Here is a 25,309-nt window from a genome sequence, read left to right as displayed (position 1 = left end):
AACATTCAGAATTCCGTTATATCTTTCACCCAGGAAATTTGACAGTATTAAAAAGTAGAGTCTGTAGATTGGTTTATTGTAAGTGTGATTTTGTAGGCCTTCGTTGCTTTATATTAATTGATATCTTTGTTTCAGTGAGACTGAGCTCTGTTGTAGAATCCTTGTATTTATAGATAAATGTGATCCTATATCATTGCCTCTAAAGTAAATATGTGAGTCTCTCAGTGTTTGACTGTGAAAGGAAAAGAGAAAGATAAAAGATTGCTTTGCCTATTTCCTTTACCTGACCATCTCCAGCTCATCCTTAAATCCTCTAAAGTAAATATGTGAGTCTCTCAGTGTTTGACTGTGAAAGGAAAAGAGAAAGATAAAAGATTGCTTTGCCTATTTCCTTTACCTGACCATCTCCAGCTCATCCTTAAATCCTAGTTGAAACTTCACTTGTTTAGGGAAATCTTCCCAACCACCAACAGATTAGGTTAAATATCCAGGTACCTTATATTTCTTTCTAGTAGCCCTTGTCACAACTGTAAATGTTTGTTTGATGTCTGCCTTCCTCACCAGACGATAAATTTCATGAGTACAAGGTACTTCTCTGTCTTGATCTCTGCGTCATGTTTTCACCCTGTGCTATGCTCAATAAATAGCTATAGATTGACTCTTCAGAAGTGTGTCTTCCCCTCTTTACACTGTATTTTTTTTAACATTTTTCTTTTTTTCTGCAGGTGGAGGATCCTGCTATTAGATGGCAGATGGCTCTTTACAAAGATTTACCCAACAGGACAGAAGACACTTCAGATCCTGAGAAGACAGTGGAAAGGGTCTTGGATATAGCAAATGTGCTTTTTCATCTTGAACAGGTTAGATTTTGTGTTGATTCAATCACATTTGCCTTAACCATAAAAAAATATTTTTTTAAAGGATGTGTGTTAACTTGTTAACCGTGGGCCAGAAAACATATATATCCAGCATGTTCATTACAAAGAATCTATGACTTGGGAGTCCTTAGTATCTAATCAGCAGCACTTCCAAGCTTGTAATTTTTGTAACCATCGATAAATAATGTATTTGGGGAGATCAAGGCCTCTGTTTTATAGTCTTTTTCAAAATATTTCTAAAATTAAACAGATAATTAAAATTATGTAATTAATTTTAAGCCATTTTAACAAAAATTTGAGGAGTTACACCTGATTTCAAATGTTTTATAACTATTATTTTTCTATTGTTCATCATAAAAACATGTTTGAGATACTATCTTTCCCTGGTCTAATGTTTGAATTTTGAATTTAAGGTCACTTATTTAACCTTTCCTTTTAATATTTTTGGGCTAATTTTTCTCAAGTTCAGCAATATGTTACATTTAGAGAAGAGCAGTGCATTGGTATTAGAGCCATGTGAAAATAATGTTTTTTTATCATTTTTCAGTTGTATTCTATTTTAAGCTACAAAGCTTACCGTGTATTTGATTTTCTTATTTATTACCTTTGCTCAAGAATTCCCAAACCAATAATATCTGAAACATCATCAATCGGTGGATTATATTTTTGTATAAGGGATCTTCTGGCTTAGGTAAAATATCTGCAACACAGAGACAGTCTCTGTTTCTCACGAGGTCCATTCAGCAAAATAACACCAGACTGAGGGTGCTCAGTGTAAACCCAAGAGTGTGCTCTGTCACTGGGTCTCCATGACAATACCTACCTGACATGGAGGGGTGGTTATTTTACACTGAACATAAAATAATGAAATGCCCCATGTCACCTCAGGATATTGTCATCTGAATGTTTTGCAGAACTTACTAACATAGCAATAATAAATGTGTTTCTTTGCTTCCTATTTTATATTATCTGATGACCTCCTATCACTGCCCTGGCCAGTTAAATAATCTAATGTAGCATCCTCTTAATTTCCTCCTTGCTTACTCAGATGCCCCCCAAATGCTAATAACTTTTCCAGTGCCATGCAATTTATCACTGCACCTGATGAGATTAAGCTAGGATACTCTTATACCATATGGCTATCGATATGTGTTTACATAATGTAACACCATAATATTAATAATATAATATGATAATAAAATATTATTTAGGCAACTTAATGGTTCCTTAAATATTTTCAGGAAATATTAAATAAATATAAATGATCATCCATCAGCAGATGACAAGATTTGAGGTAATGAAATGTTAAGTGATACATAAAGTCATAGAGTTGTGTTTCCAGAAGTATATACATATTTAGGAAGATTACTCAATGATAATTAAATGGCTCCTAGAGGACCATTTCTGACAGCATTACTCTACCATGAGTTTTTAATTCTTCCTGGTTTTCATGCACATATCTGGATTTGCTTGAATGACTTTTAGATACATTAAATGAAGTTTATTGAACCCTGTTTTATTATAGTCATATGTTATATACTCATAAATACATGTGATCATAATGAATGATGTTATTTGTAAAGTGGTGAGATTCATTTTACTGAGCAGCTGTTTATCCTGTGAACATTTATTGCATGCACTACCATATGGCAGCATTGTACTCTGCTGGGGACTGAATTCTGTCCCTCTACTCAAGTGGCTTGTGCTCTAGTGGAGTATATTGCCACATAGATAAATATGTAGTAACTTAGATGTGCCAGGATACAAAATGTACTGAAGAGAGAATAAGAGGGACCCAAACTTACTCTAGCCACGATGAGGGTGATCCCTGTGTAAACCTTAAAGAAGTAGGAATTATCTAGGAAAAGGTAAGAGGGTCAGATTTTCATGGCCAAGTATTCTTCAAACTGTTAAGAATATGAGTAAAAAGAACTCCTCAGTTATCAAAGAATAGAAAAGAGTGGAAGATATCTGTGTGCAGAATTCATGCCTTTAATACCTCTATTCTAATGTTAATTTGTGAGTCATAGAATAGTTGGCAAAGAATATTTTCATTTGCCACACTCGGTGCAAAAACAGTGGGTGCAGAGGAAAGACTTCATTTGGCTCAAGGGTCAGCGACCTTTGCAATTGAACATTTTGTACTGTACATCTGGTCATTTTTCTTAGGACAGTAAGCTGTCTCCTTGGAATTGTCTAATACTCAAACTCCAGACAGGCTAACACAGCAGCAAACCCAGGTGTTCAAGCGGTTACAAGACACATCTTGATGTTCACCTTTGGATCACAGATCTTAACAACATCTGTTTACTTGGTTTATAGGAAAATTCACTATTTAAGGTCTTTCCTTATTAATTATGTTTGTTGACTATCACCCATGTTGATCAGAATGCCGTATTCTAGGTGAATAATACTACCCTTGATTGTTTTCACCTGTAGTGTCTCAACAATGTTTTGTTTTGCTTAATATAACCAAGAAGAAAATTGAACTGGATAATTATCAGAAAGTGTTTATTGATCCTATAGAAGGAAGAAGATCACAGAAATAAGTGCTTTCAAATTATACAAATTGCTTTGTTAAAATTTCCAAATCACTGTAATCCAAACATTCTTAATGTTTTCTTCAGGCATTATTACATTCATATGTTGACCCTTTACTGCAAAGGATAATAAATTTAGTTTTGTTTTTTTAGCTAATGTAACGTTTTTATTTCTTCCAGAAATCTACATGTTTGCGCCGGAGATATTACAGTCCGGGAAGTACAGTGTTCAATTGCCTAGAAATTACTAATTAATGTAGAATTCTATGCTGGGATTTTTTTCTCTCTAATACTTACAATTAATCTCTTTTTCTTCTTGAAATTCCAAACACCATTAGCTAAACACATAGCTTGCTTGCATCATTTACTGCAACTTTTGAATTCTCATTTGTCCCTATCTAACAAAGTAATTATATATTTTAACATTTTTGCAAAATTAAATTCTTTTACTCACTCCTACTAATGTGTTCACAAAGACTTGTCATCTCTCCATCCTGTTATATTAAGGAACAGCGGACTTTTCATTAGAATTTTCTTTAACTGCATCTATATATGTTTACTGTTGTAGCTCTTGTGATAAAATTAGTGGAAATGGCTAAATAAATAAGAATAGGTTAATTGTTTTGCATAGGCAAAAACTATGTTTTGGCACCATAACCGAATTCTGAAAAGGATACAAAATTGTTTTATATAGAATAGTTTTATATTTCTTTGATTTTTAAAGATCACATAGCTTCTAAAGTACACAGTGTTGGGAAAATATTATAGTTTTACTAAGGAAAATATGTAACATTTGAAACTATTTCAAATTTAGCATTGGGTAACTTTGAGGACATGGGTTTTCCCATAATAATTGTGAGGTAATTTTGGGATTGAAATTCTAAAAGTTTTTAGCTAAAAGATGCAGCTGCATTTTTGAGGGCCTTTGGGGGGTTAAATACATATGTCTTTGTGTCATTCTATCTCAGGTCGAGCATCCTCAGAGATCGAAAAAGGCCGTGTGGCACAAGCTGCTCTCTAAGCAGAGGAAACGGGCAGTGGTTGCCTGCTTTCGGATGGCTCCTTTGTATAACCTGCCAAGGTCAGAATTTCTTTGATGTTTATAATGGATTAAAGTTATTCTTCCCCTAACAAGTGATAGGCGGCATCTACCTTAACACGAGTACAATAGTCCAAAGAGAAGGATGGACAAGATTTATTGGCTCTTCTGTGTAATACTTGACTTTGTCTTCCTTTGTTGGGTATTCTCATTGGTCTGTAATGTCATTATGAAATGACTTTTATTTTTTATTGAAGTATCGTTGTGTTAGTTTCAGGTATTTCAAGTGATTCAGTTATACATATATAAAAATCTATTCTTTTTCAGATTCTTTTATAGGTTATTACAAAATATTGAATATAGTTAGTTCCCTGTGCTATACAGTAAGTCTTTGTTGTTTATTTTATATAAAGTAGTGTGTGTATGTTAATCCCACACTCCTAATTTATCCCTCCCCACCGTTTACCCTTTGGTAACCATAAGTTTGTTTTCTATTACTTTTAAATACTCAGGAGGATCTGCTCACATATGTGAGGCAGGATAGAGTAATTAGGAACTCAGTCTTGGGGGTCAGACTGCCTTGATTTGAATCCTGACCTCGCAGCTTATGGATGCATGACCTTGGTCAAGGTTCTTCCCTGACTTTGTTATAGTTTTCTCAGCTGTACTGTAAAATTTGCCTCATAGAGTTCTTCAGGTTATTTAATGGGTCGAAGTATACACAGTGCTTAGAACTGAACATAACACAAACATTGTTAATTGTTGTTTATTATTTTTGTGATTATTTAGCCTTTGGGGAAAAGAACTGATATGGAACTAACTTATGGGAATAACGTAAACACGTTTGACAGACCCATCAACCTTCTCCTAGAGATACAGTAGATATACTTGTTAAAAGAAAAGTAACCCGTGGCATTGAAGTCTAGCCCAGGGTACCATTTCAGCCTTCTTGTGATCTCCTAAGAAACTGTGCTGTTTCCCAATCTGAGCTTTATACAAGTGGCATCATCCCCATGTCTGTTAAACAAGGCTCAGCTCAGCTGCATCTCTTTTTTGGACCATCTCTGACCAAGCCATGCCCTTCTACTTCTTCCAAGTTGAAAATGCTTCCTCCTATTTGTTTCTAGGACACTTTTAAATACCTGTGGTTGTGGGCACTTTCCTATAGTATTGGGGCTGTTTGTCTCTCTGATTCAGACTTCGAGATCCTTCAAAGCTATGCTCAATTTCATATCTTCAGCACCTAGAGCACTGACTTTCAGTAAGTGTTTGAATGAATGAATAACGTAAGTTGGGTAGTAAAAAAAAGAAAAAAACAAGACAAAAACGTAACTCCTCCCTGCCCCCCGCCACTAACAAAGCAAAACAAACAAAACTTTTCCATTTCACTAAGACCAGTAAATTCCTTGCCATCTCGTCACTCACTAAGTATAAAATATATTTCAGTTCCTTCTCAAACCACGTGCTGCTTCTAAATTCTCTGACTCAATTATGGTGTCACAGATTAGTCAAATAGAACACTGACCTTGAATTCATATTCTTATTTCTTTTCTGGTTGCTCCTATATAGACATTGTCCAAGTTTCATCAAGTTTTTCTTTTCTTTTCTTTTTACAACTCTATTGGATTATAATTGCTTTACGATGTTGTATTAGTTTCTGCTGTGCAACAAAGTGAATCAGCTATACATATACATATATCCCCATATCTCCTCCCTCTTGCATCTCCCTCCCACCCTCCCTACCCCACCCCTCTAGGTGGTCACAAAGCACGGAGCTGATCTCCCTGTGCTATGTGCCTGCTTCCCACTAGCTATCTATTTTATGTTTGGTAGTGCATATAGGTCAGTGCTACTCTCTCACTTCTTCCCAGTTTACCCTTCCCGCTCCCCATGTCCTCAAGTCCATTCTCTACGTCTGCGTCTTTATTCCTGCCCTGACACTAGGTTCATCAGTACCGTTTTTTTAGATTCTATGTATATGTGTTAGCATATGGTATTCAACTTTTCCTTTGAACCGTTTCGCATCACCATCCTTCCCTTCAAGGCCACCTCTTCAACTCCCTTCATTGACTCACGTCATGTTGATGACAGCAGAGTCCAAGCTAGTTTCTACAATGTCACGGAGTCTGCCGTTCCACTCTCTGGGATATAACATGTTCAGAATTGTATCCCTTATTCCAGTGGTTCTCAGACCTGGTGCTTTTAGGAAATACACTCAAATTCGCTTGAGAAATATCCAAGCCTCAACCTGTTGAATCAGAATATCTGAGGGCTTAGCATGTGTACTGTTTGAAAGCTCCACAGGGGATTCTGATGTACCAGTAAGACTGAGCCACTCTCATACAAGAATTTATGGTGAGTTCTGGCCGTTCCATCTGTGTTGACAGTTCTTCTCCCTGGATTTCAAGGCCCTTCATAAACCTGTCTACCTTTATGTCTCGTGATTCCTTAGCCCGCCTTTGATACTGTTAAGCTCAGCATTCCATCCTACAATGGCACCAGCTCATTTTAACACTGTCTGGTATTCTCTTCTGATGTTCCCTTATTGACATGATTTTCTTAGAGTGGAACCTTAGCCATAAATCTCATCAATTTCATGATGAGTTTACTTATGGTTTCAGTGTTCACTGGTCTTCTTTAATTCATAGGCAGCCACTTGTCATCAGTATTCTAGGATTTAATCTTTGGATATATACTCCCATAAAGTTCCCTTAATACATTTAGTTTTGTAATCCTCAGGGTCTGTATCTAATGTTAACAGGAGCACTGGATAATTCCATAACATCGTTTAAGCAGAGCCACTTTATGTCATAAGAGCTACCATGTAATGAGCATCCATCCAATGTGCTTTACATTCTTTATCTCAGTTTGAGTCTCACAAAACTGACACGTAGATGGGGTTATCCTCGTTTTATAAATGAGAGAAGTGAAAGTCGACAAAGTTGGATAACTTGACCAATGTTACAAAACTTAGAAATAACTAAATCCATGTCAGTGTGTGATCTGAGAAACCTTTCTCTGTCCTCTGTGATGTCTTGCTCTCCAGTTGAGAGTGGGAAGTTTATTTTTATTTTATTCTTTTAGTGCACAGATAATCCAGTGATAAAGTGCTACTGAATACCTTTTCCCTTTAATTAAAAATAACTGTTTGAAATTGTGCTTACCTTTTAGGCATCGGGCTGTCAATCTCTTTCTTCAGGGATATGAAAAATCTTGGATTGAGACAGAAGAACATTACTTTGAAGATAAACTGATAGAAGATTTAGCGGTACATTTTTAATGGGGTTAGAAGATGAAAGGAAGTCTGGGCTTGGTGGAATAACATTGGTGTGAGCCATTTATCTTATAACATTGAAGAGAAAACATCATTGCAGTGTATGGGCCTTAGGAAACTTTATTCTCGATTGTTATTGCATGCAGTATTTAGGGAAAAAGTCACTCTTCTTATTTCAAAGAGATCTCATCAGCACCCAGCAATTCAGAATTTAACTAAACTTTGATTCTATTATTCTTTTAAATTCTTCCTCAAAGCAACTTCAGACACCTCAGAACCAGGATATTACTATAAAAGCTGAACCATAAAGAATTATTCACCAAAACTAGGTTAAAGGTTGACAAAAGCCAATGAAAAGTAGCTGGTTGTTAAACATATACAGGGCAGAGAATGATAGATTAGGTATAGGAAGAGCAGGAAGTCATGGTAAATATAGTATAAATGGCAAGTAGAATTTTGCAGTCCAACCATGCTGATAAGGAGGCTTGTGTTACTGAGAGTGCTTCGCTCAGGGGAGCCACTGTCTTAATTTTTTATGAGCTGTGGACCTATTTAAAAATCTGACCAAGAACCATCTTAGGAAAATTTGTAAGCATATAGTCCTGCAGAATTTTGCAGACTAGTTAGAGGCTTTGTGATTCCCAAGTTAAAGACCTCTTGTCTAAAAGTTTTGTTTTGTTTTGTTTAACTCACAAATTATCAGGGAACATAAAGGATAAACTAATCCAGTTCATAAAACCTTACCCCTGATTACCCCCTTATATTTTAAATGAATTTCATTTCTCTTTAAAATCAAAACCTGTAGAATATTAGAATATTCAACCTTATAGAAATTTACACAGTACCTGCAACATTAAGCCTTAAATCCAAGAAAGAACATCATTTATGTAGAGAGAATATCAGTCTGAATGGGTAATTCTTATAGAGATATACAGTTCATTAAATCATTCAACAAATGGGATTAATTAATTCTACAGTCAGTAAAAATGCTTCATAATTTTCCTCATGGTACATGTTCTATCCAATAGAATGAAATTACTTTTTTAAGTTTTAAAAGTAACTGAAAATGAGAAAAAATAATGTGTAAGTGGTTCAGACATTAACTCATTCAGCATTCTTTGCCTCTCTCTGTCTCTGTAGGCAACAAAAATGTTTCATTTGATAATCAGTTTGCTTTGCTACATGAACTACATTTTTATACTTGGAGTGATGTAGCATTTTATTGCAATTCTTTGTAAATTGAGCCCTCCCTAAAGCTGAAATCCATGTAGCAGATACACTTTTCAGTTAGTTATGAATATGCTTATAAGACTAGCATTCAGAATTTTTAAATGAGGTAAGTCATCCTTGCCCATAGTGTTTTTTGGTCCCATTATTAAATAGCTTCTTTTTTTTTAAAGCTGCATACCTTTGTGTCGCTAATATAACACACACACACACATGCATACATGTGCAGGTACAATGCATATGACACAGACACACTCACGCACCACAATAGGAAGAGAAAGACTTTCTTTTTATTTGTTGTTCCGAGCCTTCATAGTGCTCCTGGGTCTGGGTGAGCATTTCACCTAAATGTGAAATTTTATAAATTTGACTTTTGTATAGAAACCTGGAGCAGAACCTCCGGAGGAAGATGAAGGCACTAAGCGGGTTGATCCTCTCCATCAGCTGATCCTTCTGTTCAGTCGAACGGCTTTAACGGAGAAATGGTATGGTTGGGAGGATTCACACGAGACGTAGGAAGAACAGATAGAAACCCGTGTCTGAGTTTTCTGTCCATCACATGTTCCTGTTTCAGTTTCATCTTGTTCTTGGGAGGAGAGAGAAGTGTTCAAAGATAGGACCAGTCTGGCATACACTACGAATCAACGCTCACACAACTTCAGGCTTGAATAGTTACCTATCAGATACTTACCTAGCTCTCATTTTTCTTAACAACATTGTAATTAGCTGGTTGACTTGATTCTTTATCTTCCTGTTGATCACAAACAGGCTTTAGAAAATAAAAGAGCCCAAAGCAAATTTCAGTACCAAAAATGTTTGGAGACCACTGGTGACCCCAAATTTCCTGGATAGATTCTGTCTCCATTCAGCAGTAAGTCTTAGGAAACTTGAGGAGGTGGGTGCGCCATCCTCTCAGTGGAAGGTTTCTTGGAGATCTGTTTTATGGGCATTCTCCATTTTTCTTGGTTCCTACAGTCTTGGTCATATGAATTCACTGAAACCACAAAGGGCAAACCTCTATGGAGTTAAATAAGAAATGCACTCAGAAGCCCAGTAATCAAAATATGCTCAGTATCTGCTCATTACGGGGGCACCGCACAGGCTGATTCTGTAGATGAGCCATGGCGGAGGTTCTAAAACCTTTACCTGCTTCCCTGCCATGGGAGAGGAAGCCTACTTTGCACCAGGCCTCCCTCATCCTCTGCAGAGAATTTAATTATCAACCCATAGCCACATGAGTCTTAAAGAGTTCATCTGACCTCTATGCATGTCGTAATAATGTACATTTCTCCCTCTTAGCTAATGTGATCCATCCTTCTCTCACGATTTCTCTCTCTTTCTCTTATTATTTCCTAACTAACAAAATCATCTCATCCCTAAGCATAGAGCAGCTCCCTGTCTGGCATTGTCAGGTAATGAGGTATTTCTCATAAGTGGATTTTTCTGATGGCTATAAGTTTAAAACTGCTAAAAAACTTTGCAAAACGTCAGGTATTTTTTGATGGAAGCCTTTCTTCAATGAATTAGTGGTTTCCATAATTTTTCAAAGGAGGATAGTAAACAGATTTTAACCTATCTTAGTTTTTAAGAATCATTATGACCATCATATTTTTAAACTACGTAGTAGCATAATAATTGGGGGAGTCTTTCCAACAAATGTCAGATATCACTTCTGCTGTCAAAAGCCCTGACATCATGTAAATTTGCTTGGTTCAACTTTTGTAGTCTTAAGGGAATATTAATGTTATTACATTTGTGTGTAAGTCAATAGATCATTTATTTTGTGAGACTTGAAGGTCTCTTCTGTAAGGTAAGATGGGGCCACTGTTTAGGAAGTCTAAGATCTTTGCTCTCTGATTCTACAATATTTCTGAATAATGCTTTGCCTGAGTTTTGTGTTTATTTCTTTTAAAAAAGACATACTTGTTGAAAGATAAAAGTTATTTTATACAGTGATGGTGATTTTGCATGTAACTAACCTTCTACCTAAAAAACTGATTTTTTTCTTGTTTTTCATAGCAAACTGGAGGAAGATTTTTTATATATGGCTTATGCAGATATTATGGCAAAGGTAAATAAATGTCTTGATTTTAATGGCAAAATATAAGAATCTGTGTGTTTCTAGATTAAAATAAAATATCGTTAAATTTTAGAAACCTACAGGGCATTAATCTCAACTTTCCACTTGTTGCCTGAATATCTCTTCTAACGTTTTTGACAGGTGATCATTGTTTCTTCCTTTAACACTTTATTTATGGAGAGCTCACGAATTTTCCAAACGTTCATTCATTCAACAAATATTCACTCGACATCAGGGTATTGGAGATAATGTGGTGAACCAGAAAGTAACACACACACCCTGCCTTCTTGGAGTTTATCATCTGATGGAGGAAACAAAATTTGAGTAAATGATTACAAAAAAACTCTGACAAGTTTAATGGTAGAGAAACAATTAAGAGTAGTGGGAGTAGTTTATATAGCATTAGTCTGAGTTTCAAGGAAGTCCTTAACTGTTGAATGATGAATTGACCATGAAAAAATAGTAATAGCTAGTATTTTCTGGGTGCTTATTTCGTTTAATCTCATAACCTGAGAATGAATGAGGGGAAGAGGAGTCAGGTTTCTCTGAGGCTTCTGACTTGGGCAGCTGAGTAGATGGCAGAACCATATTCTAAAGTGGGGAGCACCAGAATGATTGCAGGCCTAGAGTGAAGAGGAAAGATGGCAAATTAAATTTTGGACATGTTAGTCAAAAATACCTGTGAGACAGCTAAGTGGAGATGTCTAACATGCAATAAGATAGTCATGTCTGATATTCCATATCTCACAGAAGGCTTAAATTTACAGCTTTGGGGGGATTTCCCTGGTGGCACAGTGGCTAAGAATCCGCCTGCCAGTGCAGGGGACATGGGTTTGATCCCTGGTCCAGGAAGATCCCACATGCCATGGAGCAACTAAGCCCACGCACCACAACTACTGAGCCTGCGCTCTAGCCCTGCGAGCCACAACTACTGAGCCCGCGTGCTGCAACTACTGAAGCCTGCCTGCCTAGAGCCCGAGCTCCACAGAAAGAGAAGCCACCACAATGAGAAGCCCACACACCGCAATGAAGAGTAGCCCCCGCTCGCTGCAACTAGAGAAAGCCTGCGCGCAGCAACAAAGACCCAACACGGCCAAAAATAAAATAAATAAATTCATTTAAAAAATTTAAAAAATAAAATAAAATTACAGTTTTGGGAATTGTCAGCATTAGAAGGTAATTGAAGCCATAGTAGTAGATGATCTTGCGCAGGCAGAAAAGGAAGCATGAGAAGAACAGGTGGCTAGGACCAAGCCTCTAAAGACATTGATGCTTAAGAGGTGGTTAGAAAAAAAGGAGCTCCCCTGCCCAAAAAAAAAGGAGAGAATCTTAAGTGTGAGCATATATAGTAACTGTTGGAGTGTGTGGTCAACAAAATCTTATTCTGCTGAGGGATTGAACAAGGTAAGGATTGAAAATTCTCCAGGATTCATTATATGGACATCATATGACCATGGTGAGAACAGTTGCAGAGGATTGTGAGATGGAGCACTGGTGGTCCAAGTGTGTATTGTGGGGAAGTAAGTAGAGTTTCATGTGTGAGTAGATGTGGCATAGACATCTCTTTACTGAGAAGGCTGAGAAGGAGAAGAAAGGTAGAGGGTGATAAATATCTATATAGAATTGTGAGGTTGAAGGGGGATTATTTTTGCCTGTTTGCCTTTTTTTTTTTTTTTTTTTTTTTTTTTTTACTTTTTTAAAATAGATTTGAACATGCTTCTGTTCTGGTGGGAAGGACCCAAAAGAGTAGATAAGGGAATAATTTGTGGAGTGAGGCTTTGAGTAGGTGGGAGCAGGGCAGCAGGACAGCTTACAGAGCATAAGAGAAAAGTCGTGGCTTTCCAGCTTTCTTTTAAACCGTAACCCACGGTCAGAAATACATTTACAAAGTATATTTATAGAAACATAAAAACAGATACCTTGAAAGAAAATCATCATGAAATTATACTTGTACTATGAGCAGTGCAGACTGATATTTTCTATTCTATTTAAATAAAAAAGTTGTTTTAGATCATGATTTACTAAACAGATTTCACATCCAGTTAATGGGTTGAAATCCACAGTTTAAAAAACATGAAAACAACCTAAATATCTATCAACAGATAAATGGTTAAAGAATATGAATTCTATATATATGCAATGGAAAACTACTCGGCCATAAAAAAAGAATGAAACAAGGCCATTTGTAGCAACATGGATGGACCTAGAAATTATCGTACTAAGTGAAGTAAGTCAGAAAGAGAGAAATACCATATGGTATTGCTTATATGTGAAATCTAAAATATGACACAAAGAACTTATCTACAAAACAAACATAGACAACAGACTTGTGGTTGCCAAGGCGGTGGGAGGGGATGGATTTGGAGGTTGGGATTAGAAGATGCAAACTATTGTATGTATGTATACCTGAATCACTTTGCTGTACACCAGAAACTAACACAACATTGTAAATCAACTATACTTCAATAAAATAAATATTAAAAAAACACTAGGTTAAAAGATTAAAGAGGAAGGATATTTCCTTCTGTGGAAATTGGGAGTGAGTATTGACTGGAAACTAAAATAGAATTCCCAGGCAGTGTGGAAAGCCTGGTTGATGTCGTTTTTTATGAATTTGGACAGTACCAGTCTTCTGGTTGTGTGGCTTTTCTCTAGCAGTTCCCAGAACCAAATGCAGATTCAGAGAAGGCAGGAAGTTAGATTTGTCAAGGATAAGGATTTTTGCCAAGCTGTTGTTGAAGGACAGGGGATCACAGGGGAGTTGTCTTTCGTTATGAGAGTGGCTGAGGCATTGGATCTTGGATTCTAACTAGGATAAATAAGGAAATGAGGAAAGAAGGAGCTGATAAGTAAGGAGATTGTAAAGGAGTCCATGGACTATTGTCCTCGCAGTTGAGGAAGCAGTGAGCAAGTGGGCTAAAAGGGGAGAAGCTCCTGTTTTGAGAGTAGGAGATTCCTGATGGTTCAAGTTCTTCCTTGTGACTGGAGCAGAATCAGCCTCTGCATTTGTCCTGGTTATATCCTGAAGTTTAATCTCTTTTGATAAGTGATCAAATATTTGATGATGCTTTTTCTCAAGATTTTCCCTTCATAATTAAATAATCTTGTTCCTTTTATTGTTTAATGTATCCCAGGAATGCTCAGCTTTCATTACTCAGTTCATTCTTCTCTCAATCATCTATCAATATGTGCCCCCCAGAAATTACTTGAACACAGTGTGCTGGCTGTGAGTTCACCTCTGTAGTGCACGTTGGGACTGATCCTTGCTTATTCTGCCTTGGAATTCTATATATTTACAATAAATTGTAAGAATTCACTGGTGTTTCGGCAGCCAGATTACATTTTTGTCACATTTAGAGCTTGCATATTCACCTAAATTCCATGTCATTTATGGATTTCTTCTGAGGTTTACCTCACATACCTGTATTTTGGCAGTTGATATACTCTTTAAGTATAAGTCGTCATTTCTCTAATTAGAGTTATACCATTATCCAAGGCCAAAAATATTTTTTTAAATAAATAAATTTATTTATTTATTTTTGGCTTTGTTGGGTCTTCGTTTGCCGTGCACAGGCTTCCTCTCTAGTTGTGGTGAGTGGGGGCTACTCTTTGTTGTGGTGCATGGGCTTCTCATTGTGGTGGCTTCTCTTGTGGAGCTCGGGCTCTAGGCGTGTGGGCTTCGGTAGTTGTGGCACGCGGGCTCGGTTGTTGTGGCTCACGGGCTCTAGAGCGCAGGCTCAGCAGTTGTGGTGCACGGGCTTAGTTGCTCCGTGGAATGTGGGATCTTCCCGGACCAGGGATCAAACCCATGTCCCCTGAACTAGCAGGCAGATTCTTAACCACTGCGCCACCAGGGAAGTCCCAAGGCCAAAATACTTTTAAAGTTCATTTCTCTCATCCATTGTTAAATATTTCTTTCCATTTATGTTAACCACAAACCAGTAAGTGTGCTTTCCCTGTGTTTATCTAAGTTGCTAGTTTTGATGATTGATACCAAACTTTTTAGTAAGTAGTTTTTGGAGGCTGCCTTTCTTCACTTTGACAATCAGCATCCCAGGAGTCTGAAACTTTCTCTTGGCCGTCATGGTTTCTCAGAGTTGACCAGTGGTCATTTTTCATTCACATATGATTATTTTTGCCTTGAATCTTGACACTTGAACTCTGTTCAAGAGACTTATGTCTTCCTTCTCCATTTGCAGGACTTTATGAAGGCAACGTTTACATATTAGTTGGTTTTTGTTTTCAGTTTTCAGTTTTTTTTAACCATAGGAGTCCAGCATTGGGTTAATCAGAGCTCTGGATTCATGATACACTCTCATCATTGGTCCATTACATTATTGGCTACTTTTATTCAAAGTAGTTACTTAGTAGTTTCTAATAATATAGTAACTGCTCATAAACTCACCACTCACAAGAAAAGCTAAGACCTTGATAATAACCCTACCTGGAATCATACGGTCCTCTCCATTAACCCATACCCTGCCTCCCCACACAAGGAAATCATCCTCCTGTAGCCCATGTTCAGGATAACCTTGCTTTCCTTTTATATAGTATACATTAGTTATATGAATTTATTAATACATATATTACATATATACATGTGTGTTACATACATAATTACATATTTTTGAGATTTTAGTAGTTCTAACTTTTAAAAGGGCAATATGCTATATGTAATCTTTTGGTACTTACTTGTTTTACTTACTGTTGTTATCCTAGATTCATCTCTACTTTTGTGTGTGCTGGAGATCATTTGATTTGACTATTATATTCCATTGTGCAACTACACCATAGCTTATCCATTTACTTTTTTGTTGGTAGCCTTTTGTGTTGAATCTGTGTTTTTGCTGACATGAAACAAGGGCTTGAAATGCCTGTTCTTATTCATGTCCAAAAGTCAAGGGTCATAGGATATATGAATATTCAACTTAAGGAGAAGATGCCAAACTGTTTTCCAAAGTCATTGCATTAAATTACATTCCTCCCTGCAATGTTTAAGAGAGATTCTGATGATCCACATCTTCTCCAATATTTTATATTTTATGTTTTATTAATTTTTGTCAACCAGGTGGGTGTAATATAGCATTTCATTGAGGTCTTAATGTTCATTTCTCTTGGCTAGGTAACTTTCATATTTAAAAATCACTTCTCTTTGGTGGTTAAGTCTGAAGCAAACGGCTGATGAGTAGTTCTGCTTTTTCTCTCTATTATTATTATTACAGTTTCTGCTGTAAATCATGTACTTTCTGTTCCTTGTTCTCCTTGCTTTGTGTTTGGCTGTATGTTAAAAATCATTTTACATCTTTGTATTTTTTGAGCCACACTTTATTTTAAACCTTAGGTTAATTGTTTCCAACCCCTTCCTTACATCATATATATCTCCTCTTTTGAACGTCTTAGAGAATTTGCAGTGCATCCACATTGGTTTGCTGTTGCCCCTTCCTTTTGTCCTCATCGTGGTCACTCATGCTTGATTCTCAGAATATCTCTGTACTCATCATCCCTTCTGGACTGTCTGAAGCTGTTCTGTTCTAAGGGAATGGTTTTACCAGTTTAAATAAGATAACCATGTGGAAGTATCTAGAATGATACTGTCATAAATTAAACACTCAATAATGTTTTCACTCTTTTGAGTTTCTGGCTAAGGAAAATGTTTCCTCTTCTTTCTCTTATAACTTATTGAAAGGTACACATTAAGTTAAAGCTAGTGTTTCATTCTTTGCTGGTTAAAATTATAAAATGCCAGGATCACTTTCTTATGAGATTTCTGTTTTCTGTCTCACGCAAAACTTAGTTTTAAATCCATCCTGAAGGTTTCTTTTTGCTTCCTCTGTCTTCTGAGGAGTGACGCACTCAGAAAGGCAACTGAAGAATGTATGACATACACTTGTTTTGCAGAATGAAATTTCCAGCGGATGGTGGCGAGGTGAAGTGCCCCATTTACTGCTTTATGAATTCTCACTGCCAATTTTGAGTTTTGATCCAGATATCTGAATGTCTGAAGTATCTATCCTCTTTTTTGGTCTTCTCTAATTTTTTCCTTCTAAATTCTCTATTTCATGCTTCTGCCCCTTTATGTATGGGTTTCATTCACTTTTTTCTTTCCTGGAGTACGATATCACTCTTCCTTGCCTAGAATTGATCGTTTTGATCCAGAAAGTTAAGTCCTGTGTTGCAGGACCATCTAATAGAACCTACTGCTTACTTAGCATTATCATGCAAATTGCATGGATGCAGTTTGCTATTGAAAAACATTGTGTCCTATGCCTGTAAATCCCTCTGTTTCTGTTTGTACATTAAAAAGTGCTAGACATTCTCTATAGTTTTCTTGTGGTCCCAGCATGCCCCATGGCAATCAGGACAAGTTTAAAGCAGTTTATGGGTTTATTGAATTTTGTCAGATAGGTCTCCAAATAGATTCAGGTTTAATAGGTTTTTTAAAAATCAAAATTTTAACTTTATTAGAAGAGAATCTCACTAAATTTTCTTAGGAAATTTTTAGAAAACAGTTTAAAGTGTTTTTTTTTTTCAAAATAATTCTTTGTAAAAAATATCTGTCAGAGACTTCCCTGGCGATCCAGTGGTTAAGACTCTGCACTTCCACTGCAGGGGGCACAGGTTTGATCCGTGGTCACGGAACTAAGATTCCACGTGCCACGCGGCCAAAAAAATGTGTGTGTGTGTGTATGTGTATATATATATATATATATATATATATATATATATATATATATATATATATATATATATATATATCTGTCAGCTAGAGCTCTAAATTCCTTTACATAAAAATTCATATGAGTTTTATAGCTTAAAAGCATATCATTATAACTCAAAATGCCAACTTCTCTAAATGTATTCTTCAACTCAAACCTTGTTCCCAGTATTTCTGAAGGTAATGAAATTTGTATGGGAGATGATGTGTTTCAGAAAATGTGTAACTTTATATTCTTAAGAGACATTTTGTATTGGTATTCTAATTTGATTAGATAGTTATCATGCTTGTTACTTGATAAAATTCCTATGTTTCACTCCTAATTTATAATGCATGTGAAGGAAGCATTATGTAGGTAATCTAAAAGGAGCAGCTCAGCCAAAATTCCTCTGCATTCAACATTATACATACAATATTTATGGAGGGTTGCAGATTGGCCTTCCAGATATGTTTTGCTAAACTTCTCAGGTGTATTTATTTTCAAAATCCTGGTTAACTGTTGACACGGGAGTCAAGGTGACATTAGCATATAGTCAAAAAGTTCCTGCACTCTGAATGAATAATCAACATCTTGGATTTTGTGGTGAAACATACTATTTAGCAACTTTTCCATGTAGTGAAATTGTCACAGGTCTGTGTCCCCTTATTTTCTCCTTTGCAAACCATGTCCACATTCTCATGAAATGGAGAGGATGATGCTCAGTACATGTTTGTTGAATGAATGAAAGAATGTAACAAACCTTTTAACGTTTATCACTGAGTCTGGTGGAAGGATCACATTTTGTACCCTGGCTCCCATTTCTACTTCACGTATGTACTCAAAGTACTGTGAAACATTGAGTTAAAAGTATTTTTCTGATTTGTAAGTTATATTTAACCACTTCTTCCATGAGCTTCATGGATACACTGAGTGTTTACCAACCATAAAAAAAATCCTTAGAAGGGTTGCAGTAATCTAACTTAGAAGAGCGTTAGGGTCTTCTTAGCACAGGTATTGGCTGATGACCTGCTTCCTTTGGTCAACACGATACTCCTAGTACCAAACCATGATAATAATAGCAATTGAGATTTATTAAAAGCTTATTGTTTTTCAGATACTTGTTCCTAAGTGGCAAACAATTTCCATATATTAATTCATGTGATCCTCTCAGGAACATGGTTACTTTTTTTATTATTTCCACTTTAAATATGAGGAAGCGGAGACCCAGAGAGGTAAAGGAACTTGCCCTAGACTAAACAGCTCATAAATGGCAGCATCAGGATTTGAACCAGGCACTCTGTATCCTCAGGCCATGTTCCTAACCACCAAACAGCTCTGCTTCCTTAGCAAGCAAAATTTTCAGTTGTGGGAATTAGATAAGAATACATGCACAGCTCCTTTACCATTTCTGGGAAAATAACTCAAAATAATGAAATTGTCTGTTTTATCATTTTTCTGTCAAAGAATAATCTTGGTAACAGTTGGAATTTTACTTTCCTCCTTTAGACCAAATACAATAAATAATGAACTTAACAACAACAAAAAAAAGATGACAAGATTCACTTTAAGTAATGGACACTGCTTTCTTTTAATTTTAATTCATAGTTATTAAATGTATCTGTATTAACACATTGTAGTGGAAGCATAAAAAAGGAGAAAACAATGATCCTTGTTTTTAAGGCTTGTAACTTGATTTGCACAAGGAAAATGCATGAATAAGTAGTATGTGTAGTATGATACAGACCTCATAAATATCTCCATGATATATATATAATTGGTAATTTAGTATTTTAATTTTGTATATGCACAGTGTAGTTTTCTTTTAGGCCACAGATTCATTGATCATGTCATCTAAGCTTATTATATATAATGTATATATTTAAACATTATTGATGGTAAACTAACACAAATGATTCAGTATTCTGTGCTAAATTCTTTTATATTTTCTGCCTCAACATATTATCCTGTTGACCTTTTCAAAATTTTTTTTTACATGTATCAGAGTTGTCATGACGAGGAAGACGATGATGGGGAAGAGGAAGTGAAGAGTTTTGAAGTAAGATGAATCTTTCTATATTTGTTTTTTGTCTACGTTGAAACATTGTTTCATAGCTTATAACTGACATTTATGTTTCTTGCTTCATGGCTTATTGCAGCTTATTGTGTCAAGGAACTGCATGTCAGAAGCTGGATGGACAAATTTGAGTCCTAACATTTGCTGAAGTTAAGACCAAGGAACATAGACTAGTTAAAGAATCAGATAAAACCCATATGTTCAGAATGAGTGTTCCTGAGAGCCCTCAGAGATGAGGTTGCTTTAAATTGTTCTCATCTTGGTTAATGATGTGATCTGAAATTTCCAACAGATGTGGCAGAAAAATATTTATGGAAGAGCAGCATGACATCAAGTTTCTAATTAAACTCTTGGTTTGATTTTTTTCTAAATCAAAGAAGTCTTAGAGATATAGCCTCTTTTGACTTCTGCCCAATTAGGTCACTCATTCCCTGTACATATGTAGTTGGTGGCACACAGTGCAGTTTGCTTGCATGAGGCAGGATTGCATATATTCCTAGGGCTACGTTCTATTTTATGATTATTTCCTCAAACCTTCTCAGATTTTACATTTCCATATAATTCGAAATACTGCTCAATATTCATTAGCCAAAGGGAAAGTAAATATTATTTTCCCCCTTTGCTTAGGCTGTACTTTTGCTTTTTATAAGAAAGACCAGCTGTTGCCAACTACCCTCTCCTTATTTATTGGTTCTTTTTTTTTTCTGGAATTTTCAAAAAGAAATTAAATGGAAGGAAATGGATTAGACCTTTTTTTTTTTTTTGCTGCTATTAATTTACATGTCTGCTTTGAGCTAGAAGTCTGGAAATATATTAGTAGCCAGCTGTAAGTCTTTAATTACAGTGGACCCACAAAAAAGTGTAGGTGAGGAGTAGATATTGAGTAGTGCCCCTTTTAGGAATAATTGGATGTGAGCATCTCTGCAGCATTGCATTGAAGTCATTGTGTAAAAAAATACCAAAACAAACTAATTTGAGAATGACCCATGACTATTGCTGGCTGAGAAAAATGCCTTAAGATTAATTTCCTGGATGACACTATAATCTTTTCTAATGTATGTGTATTTCTAGTCTCAAATCCATCTTCATTGATAAGAAACTGAACTAAATTAGAATGAGCTGTGAGCAGCAGATAATACTATTTTCCTGAAGTGCACACCATTTATGGTCTGTCGGTTGTCTTCCGAGCAATTGTTTATTGCTATTTTGCTTCTTGTCCTCATCCTTCCTTAAGGTCACAGGATCCCAACGCAGCAAGGTAAAACTATATATATGTGTGTATTTGTCTGGGTCTGAGTTTCAGTTTCTTGTGACATTTACCTTTGTTAGACCCAACGTCTTGGATTCTTTTTTGTAAAAAAAAAAAAAAAAAAAAAACAGTCTTGCAATCTTTCTACCAAGTTTGTAGCTCCAATGCAGTTTGTCTCTTCAGTATCCCTTCCTTGACATAGGTTTATTCTTCTTGCAACTTAATTGACTCATAATTTGAAATTTTATCCTCTGTGTTGACTTTGAGCTGTGTACTATGCTGAGATGAAAGAGTCCACCCTTTCGGTGATTCAATTTTAGCTGGTGACTTTTCAGTGCAACATTTCATGCCTCATCCCTCTTGAGGGTTTTTATACCAGTCTTATTACTAGAAAAGAGATATGATATATGACCTTGCTGGTGGGATTGGAAATAATCTTCTTTTCCATTGTGCTAGTAATACCTTCAACTGATAATTGGAGAGGATACTCCATGATTTCGGTGTTAATTTAGCATTTCCTTATAGCTAATAACTAGATGACTCTTTCTGTCTCTGAATATTCTGAAGAGCTAAGTACCTGGAAAATTTGCCAAGAGAAAACATTTTGGTCTATAATCACAAAAATTTTCCTTTCATATGAACCCTGTTAAGCTTACATTTTATTTTCGTGAGACTATTTAGTTGAAAAATCGATCATAAACATCCCAGGAAAAAAAAATACCTATAATGACTTTAGTTAAAGAAAAGAGAGAAAGCTTTTCTGTTTGTAAGTGTAAAGTGTTCTTTTTTGCCTTCTATTTTAAAAAGTGAAATATTTTCTGTTAAGATGAATTTAGAATGTCATAAAAAATCTACTTAGAAGGAGCAAATTATAATGTTTTTAACTCACTATTATATTTGGAGGACTATATTGTTCTCATATCATTTTAAAATTAGAGTTCATGCAGATGTTATCACGTTTAGCTCTAATCAGATGGATATAATTTAATGGCATATAATAGGCATAACAATTATAGATTATGGGTTTAAATCAGTAGGTACAATGGGCGTGATCCTAATTTGCTGGATTTTTATAGTTTTATCGCTAATGATCTCAGATAGAATTCCTGTGACTTGTTGAGGGTTGAAAGCATAAAGGGACCTCCTAACATCCACCAAGATTTGATTTCACGGATAGCACTGAAATTCATGCCCAAGGGTATTGATTTAGACGGAATGGGGGCGGGTAAGGAAGGCCAGGATGAGGAAGTGTTGCTTGTTAAGAAAACCATTTTACTTTGAAAGAGGAGTGCAGTTTCAGGGAGATCTAAAAGCAAATAAAATTTGGTAAATAGGATCACATTTGGTGACATTAGAAAGGTTCCCTATTCAGAAAAGAAGTCTGGGAGTAACTAGTAGTGGAATCTAGCCTGTACAGTGTAGGATTCAGGTCATACTGAGAACAAGAAATCAGGAGACGTATGGCGCCCCGCCTGGGAGGATGGGCTACATGCCTTGGATTTAGGATGGTGGGAGAGAAGTTCACGTAATGGTGAAACCTGGTAATTAATCCCCCCAAAAAGGAGGTAGAGACCAGCCGGTGTGACTGTCCCAGAATGAGACAGGATTTTAGAGTTGCCAGGGGTGCCACATACTCACACGCATAACACAGTAGAAGAGATTTGGGACTTTTCCCTTCTTAACCGATGTTTGACTGACTCTCCGTGTGATTTCTATACTATAACTCATCATTTATGCCTAATCTGTGGAGCAGTCTATTTGCAAAATACACACTCCGTGAGTTAACAATATGAACTCTTCCCAAGCTGAAGAATGAGGCCGTGTTTTTAGAACTGACAGAGAACCAATCACCTGCAAAGAGGGTTCTGTCTGAGATTGGCCCTGTGATGACAGCAACACCACTGAAAAGTTTGACTAGACAACTGGATTATTGCTTTCTCTTTATAAATTTAGTAATGGACCAGACTTTTTACATTGAGATGTCTGGTTGTTTAACATTATTTAGTATAGTCTAAATAGTGGAATTTTTCATCTAAGTTATAATGAATTTGAAAGGCCGCTTGGCAGTTTCAATAATTCTTAAAACAAATTATGTTAAATAAATTTTGGAATAACAGAGTGTGCTAATTGAATTTTATCCCTATAACTGGCTGATTATTAATATTTGCTATACTTTGCACTTAAATTGTCTATAAGAATATTGAGAAGAAGAAAGAAGTAGATATAAAAAGGTAGCATTATAAAGAAAATTTCCATGAGGAGTAACATAAATAAAGCTCAAAAAACATGGAAAACAGGGAGTGCAGGCTAAAATGCCTAGTATTTACCAGCTCTTTTCTTCTTCCATCACATGTGTGTTTTACTGATATGATCCTGTTAAAACTTGCCTGATTTAAGTTGATAATTTAATTCCCAACTTCATCTATTTATCATATTTACCTACAACTACTTATTTGAAAATTTAATTGCATATTTAGTTAGTAATTATATATAACTCTTTTTAGACTTGAGACTACTTCAATATTAAAACTATGAAAATGGACAGTTAAATATTATAAATAGGACAATATTAATTGAAAGGGAAGAAATGTTTTATCAATTACCCAAAATGTTAATTACTACAGTGGATTGCGTTATTCGGCTTTGAACTTTTCATAAGCCAAAACAAATAATAATAATAACAAAGAGTAATATTTCAAGTTGAATGACTTCCCTGAGCACGATGGGTTTTTCTCACGTAGAAGAAAGAACTTTGGTACCACAGTAGACCACATTTTAAAATGATGATTTTGCAAAACATATAGCAACATTCTTCTGATGGTTGCTTCTCCTACTGCCATTCTTCCAAATCGGAGGGTGCAACGTTTGATGATAATATTCCACACAAAAGCTTTCATTGAATTAAATACTTTAATGTAGATTTACTACTTATGGAAAAACCTAAATTAATGACAGTGAAGCTTAAGTAAATCTAGAGGAATGGACCATTAACTCGCCTTCTAGACCATCTTTCTCGAGTATTATGCAAGTTGCATCATCCTTTGGCAAATGCCCAATTTCTAATTCACAGGTGAATTCTCTGGTGAGTCCCTGAGGTGCTATCATTCTGTCCTATTGATTAAAGAGAACTGCTTGTGTCTAAAATGGCAAATATGCCTGTGACAGAGTTGATATTTTGTCATAAAAACTTAGGAGACTAACCTATATTGTCTCCCAGATGGGCCTCAGGCATAACTAAAGTGACACCATACCCACTAAGTACTCAGGCCAATACCCAGCTCATATTCCAAAGTATGTACCATTAGGTGTGAAAGAATCCATTTAGGTCTAAAATGTCTTAAGGACTGATGTTATATAGCTCTACACAGTGATAAAAGCACTTTTGTCTGGCCCCTCCAATGATCTAAATTTTTTTTTTTTTTTTTTTTTTTGCGGTACGCGGGCCTCTCACTGTTGTGGCCTCTCCCATTGAGGAGCACAGGCTCCGGACACGCAGGCTCAGTGGCCATGGCTCACGAGCCTAGCCACTCCGTGGCATGTGGGATCTTCCTGGACCGGAGCACGAACCCGTGTCCCCTGCATCAACAGGCGGACTCTCAACCACTGCACCACCAGGGAAGCCCCCAAGGATCTAAATTTGAATAGAATTCAATTTTTTGTAATTCTACAAGAATGAATTGGCTATAAGATGTTCCCTTTCCAATAGCTACATAATTTCATCTTTGAATGGGCTTATTTACTTGTGTTCATAGGAACACAGCAATTTAGATTAGCAGGGCTTCCTGAATCTTACCAAAGAGAACCATTAAATTTTAAAAAATTGTAGATAAAGCTATGGATATAAAACATTGAAACAATTATCTCTTTTATCAAGAAAATTTACACTTCTTTAGTTTCTACTGTGGAAGCTCTATGGTGTCAAAATATGGACCCTAGAGTGTTGAGTTGCTTGTCACACTGTTGAATCACAGAGAGGAGGGGGGAAGGAATTTTCATGGCCAGTGTTCTCCAATACTCATGCTTATTGCTGCAGTCTGCCAACTGCATTTTTATATACTGAAATTGTTGATCTGCAGTAATACCCTCCTGTCTTAGCCCATGTTCCCTAGAAAACAGAGCAAAGAGGTTTTTTGCTAACACTTTACTGGGGTTGGAGGTGTTACAGTCTCAGGGGAGTAAGAGTGAGGGAGAACGAGAACTGATACAGGGAAGCAGAGAGAACGCAGTAATGCATTCTTGAGCTGACCAGCTAA

At 36.2% G+C, this 25,309-nt stretch overlaps 1 protein-coding gene across 2 annotated transcripts in view; it reads left to right on the top strand.

Moving 5' to 3' along the window:
- Positions 1-25,309, top strand: part of RYR2 (ryanodine receptor 2) — a gene marked incomplete at both ends in the record, with an annotated part of 724,637 nt that overhangs the window by 615,736 nt on the left and 83,592 nt on the right. Inside the window, 6 exons of one of the 2 annotated variants that reach the window (XM_079725493.1) lie at positions 726-870; positions 4,313-4,499; positions 7,629-7,725; positions 9,340-9,443; positions 10,978-11,029; positions 19,736-19,789. In XM_079725493.1, the coding sequence (XP_079581619.1) occupies positions 726-870; positions 4,313-4,499; positions 7,629-7,725; positions 9,340-9,443; positions 10,978-11,029; positions 19,736-19,789 (639 nt within the window). Of the gene's footprint in view, positions 1-725; positions 927-4,312; positions 4,500-7,628; positions 7,726-9,339; positions 9,444-10,977; positions 11,030-19,735; positions 19,790-25,309 lie in introns of both variants that reach the window. The other variant, XM_079725494.1, reaches the window with a different exon arrangement.

This window comes from Hyperoodon ampullatus (assembly GCF_949752795.1).
Source record: "Hyperoodon ampullatus genome assembly, chromosome: 1".
Lineage (NCBI taxonomy): Eukaryota > Metazoa > Chordata > Mammalia > Artiodactyla > Ziphiidae > Hyperoodon > Hyperoodon ampullatus.
Note: the sequence above shows the minus strand (reverse complement) of the source record. Positions and strands in the feature narration are given on the sequence as shown.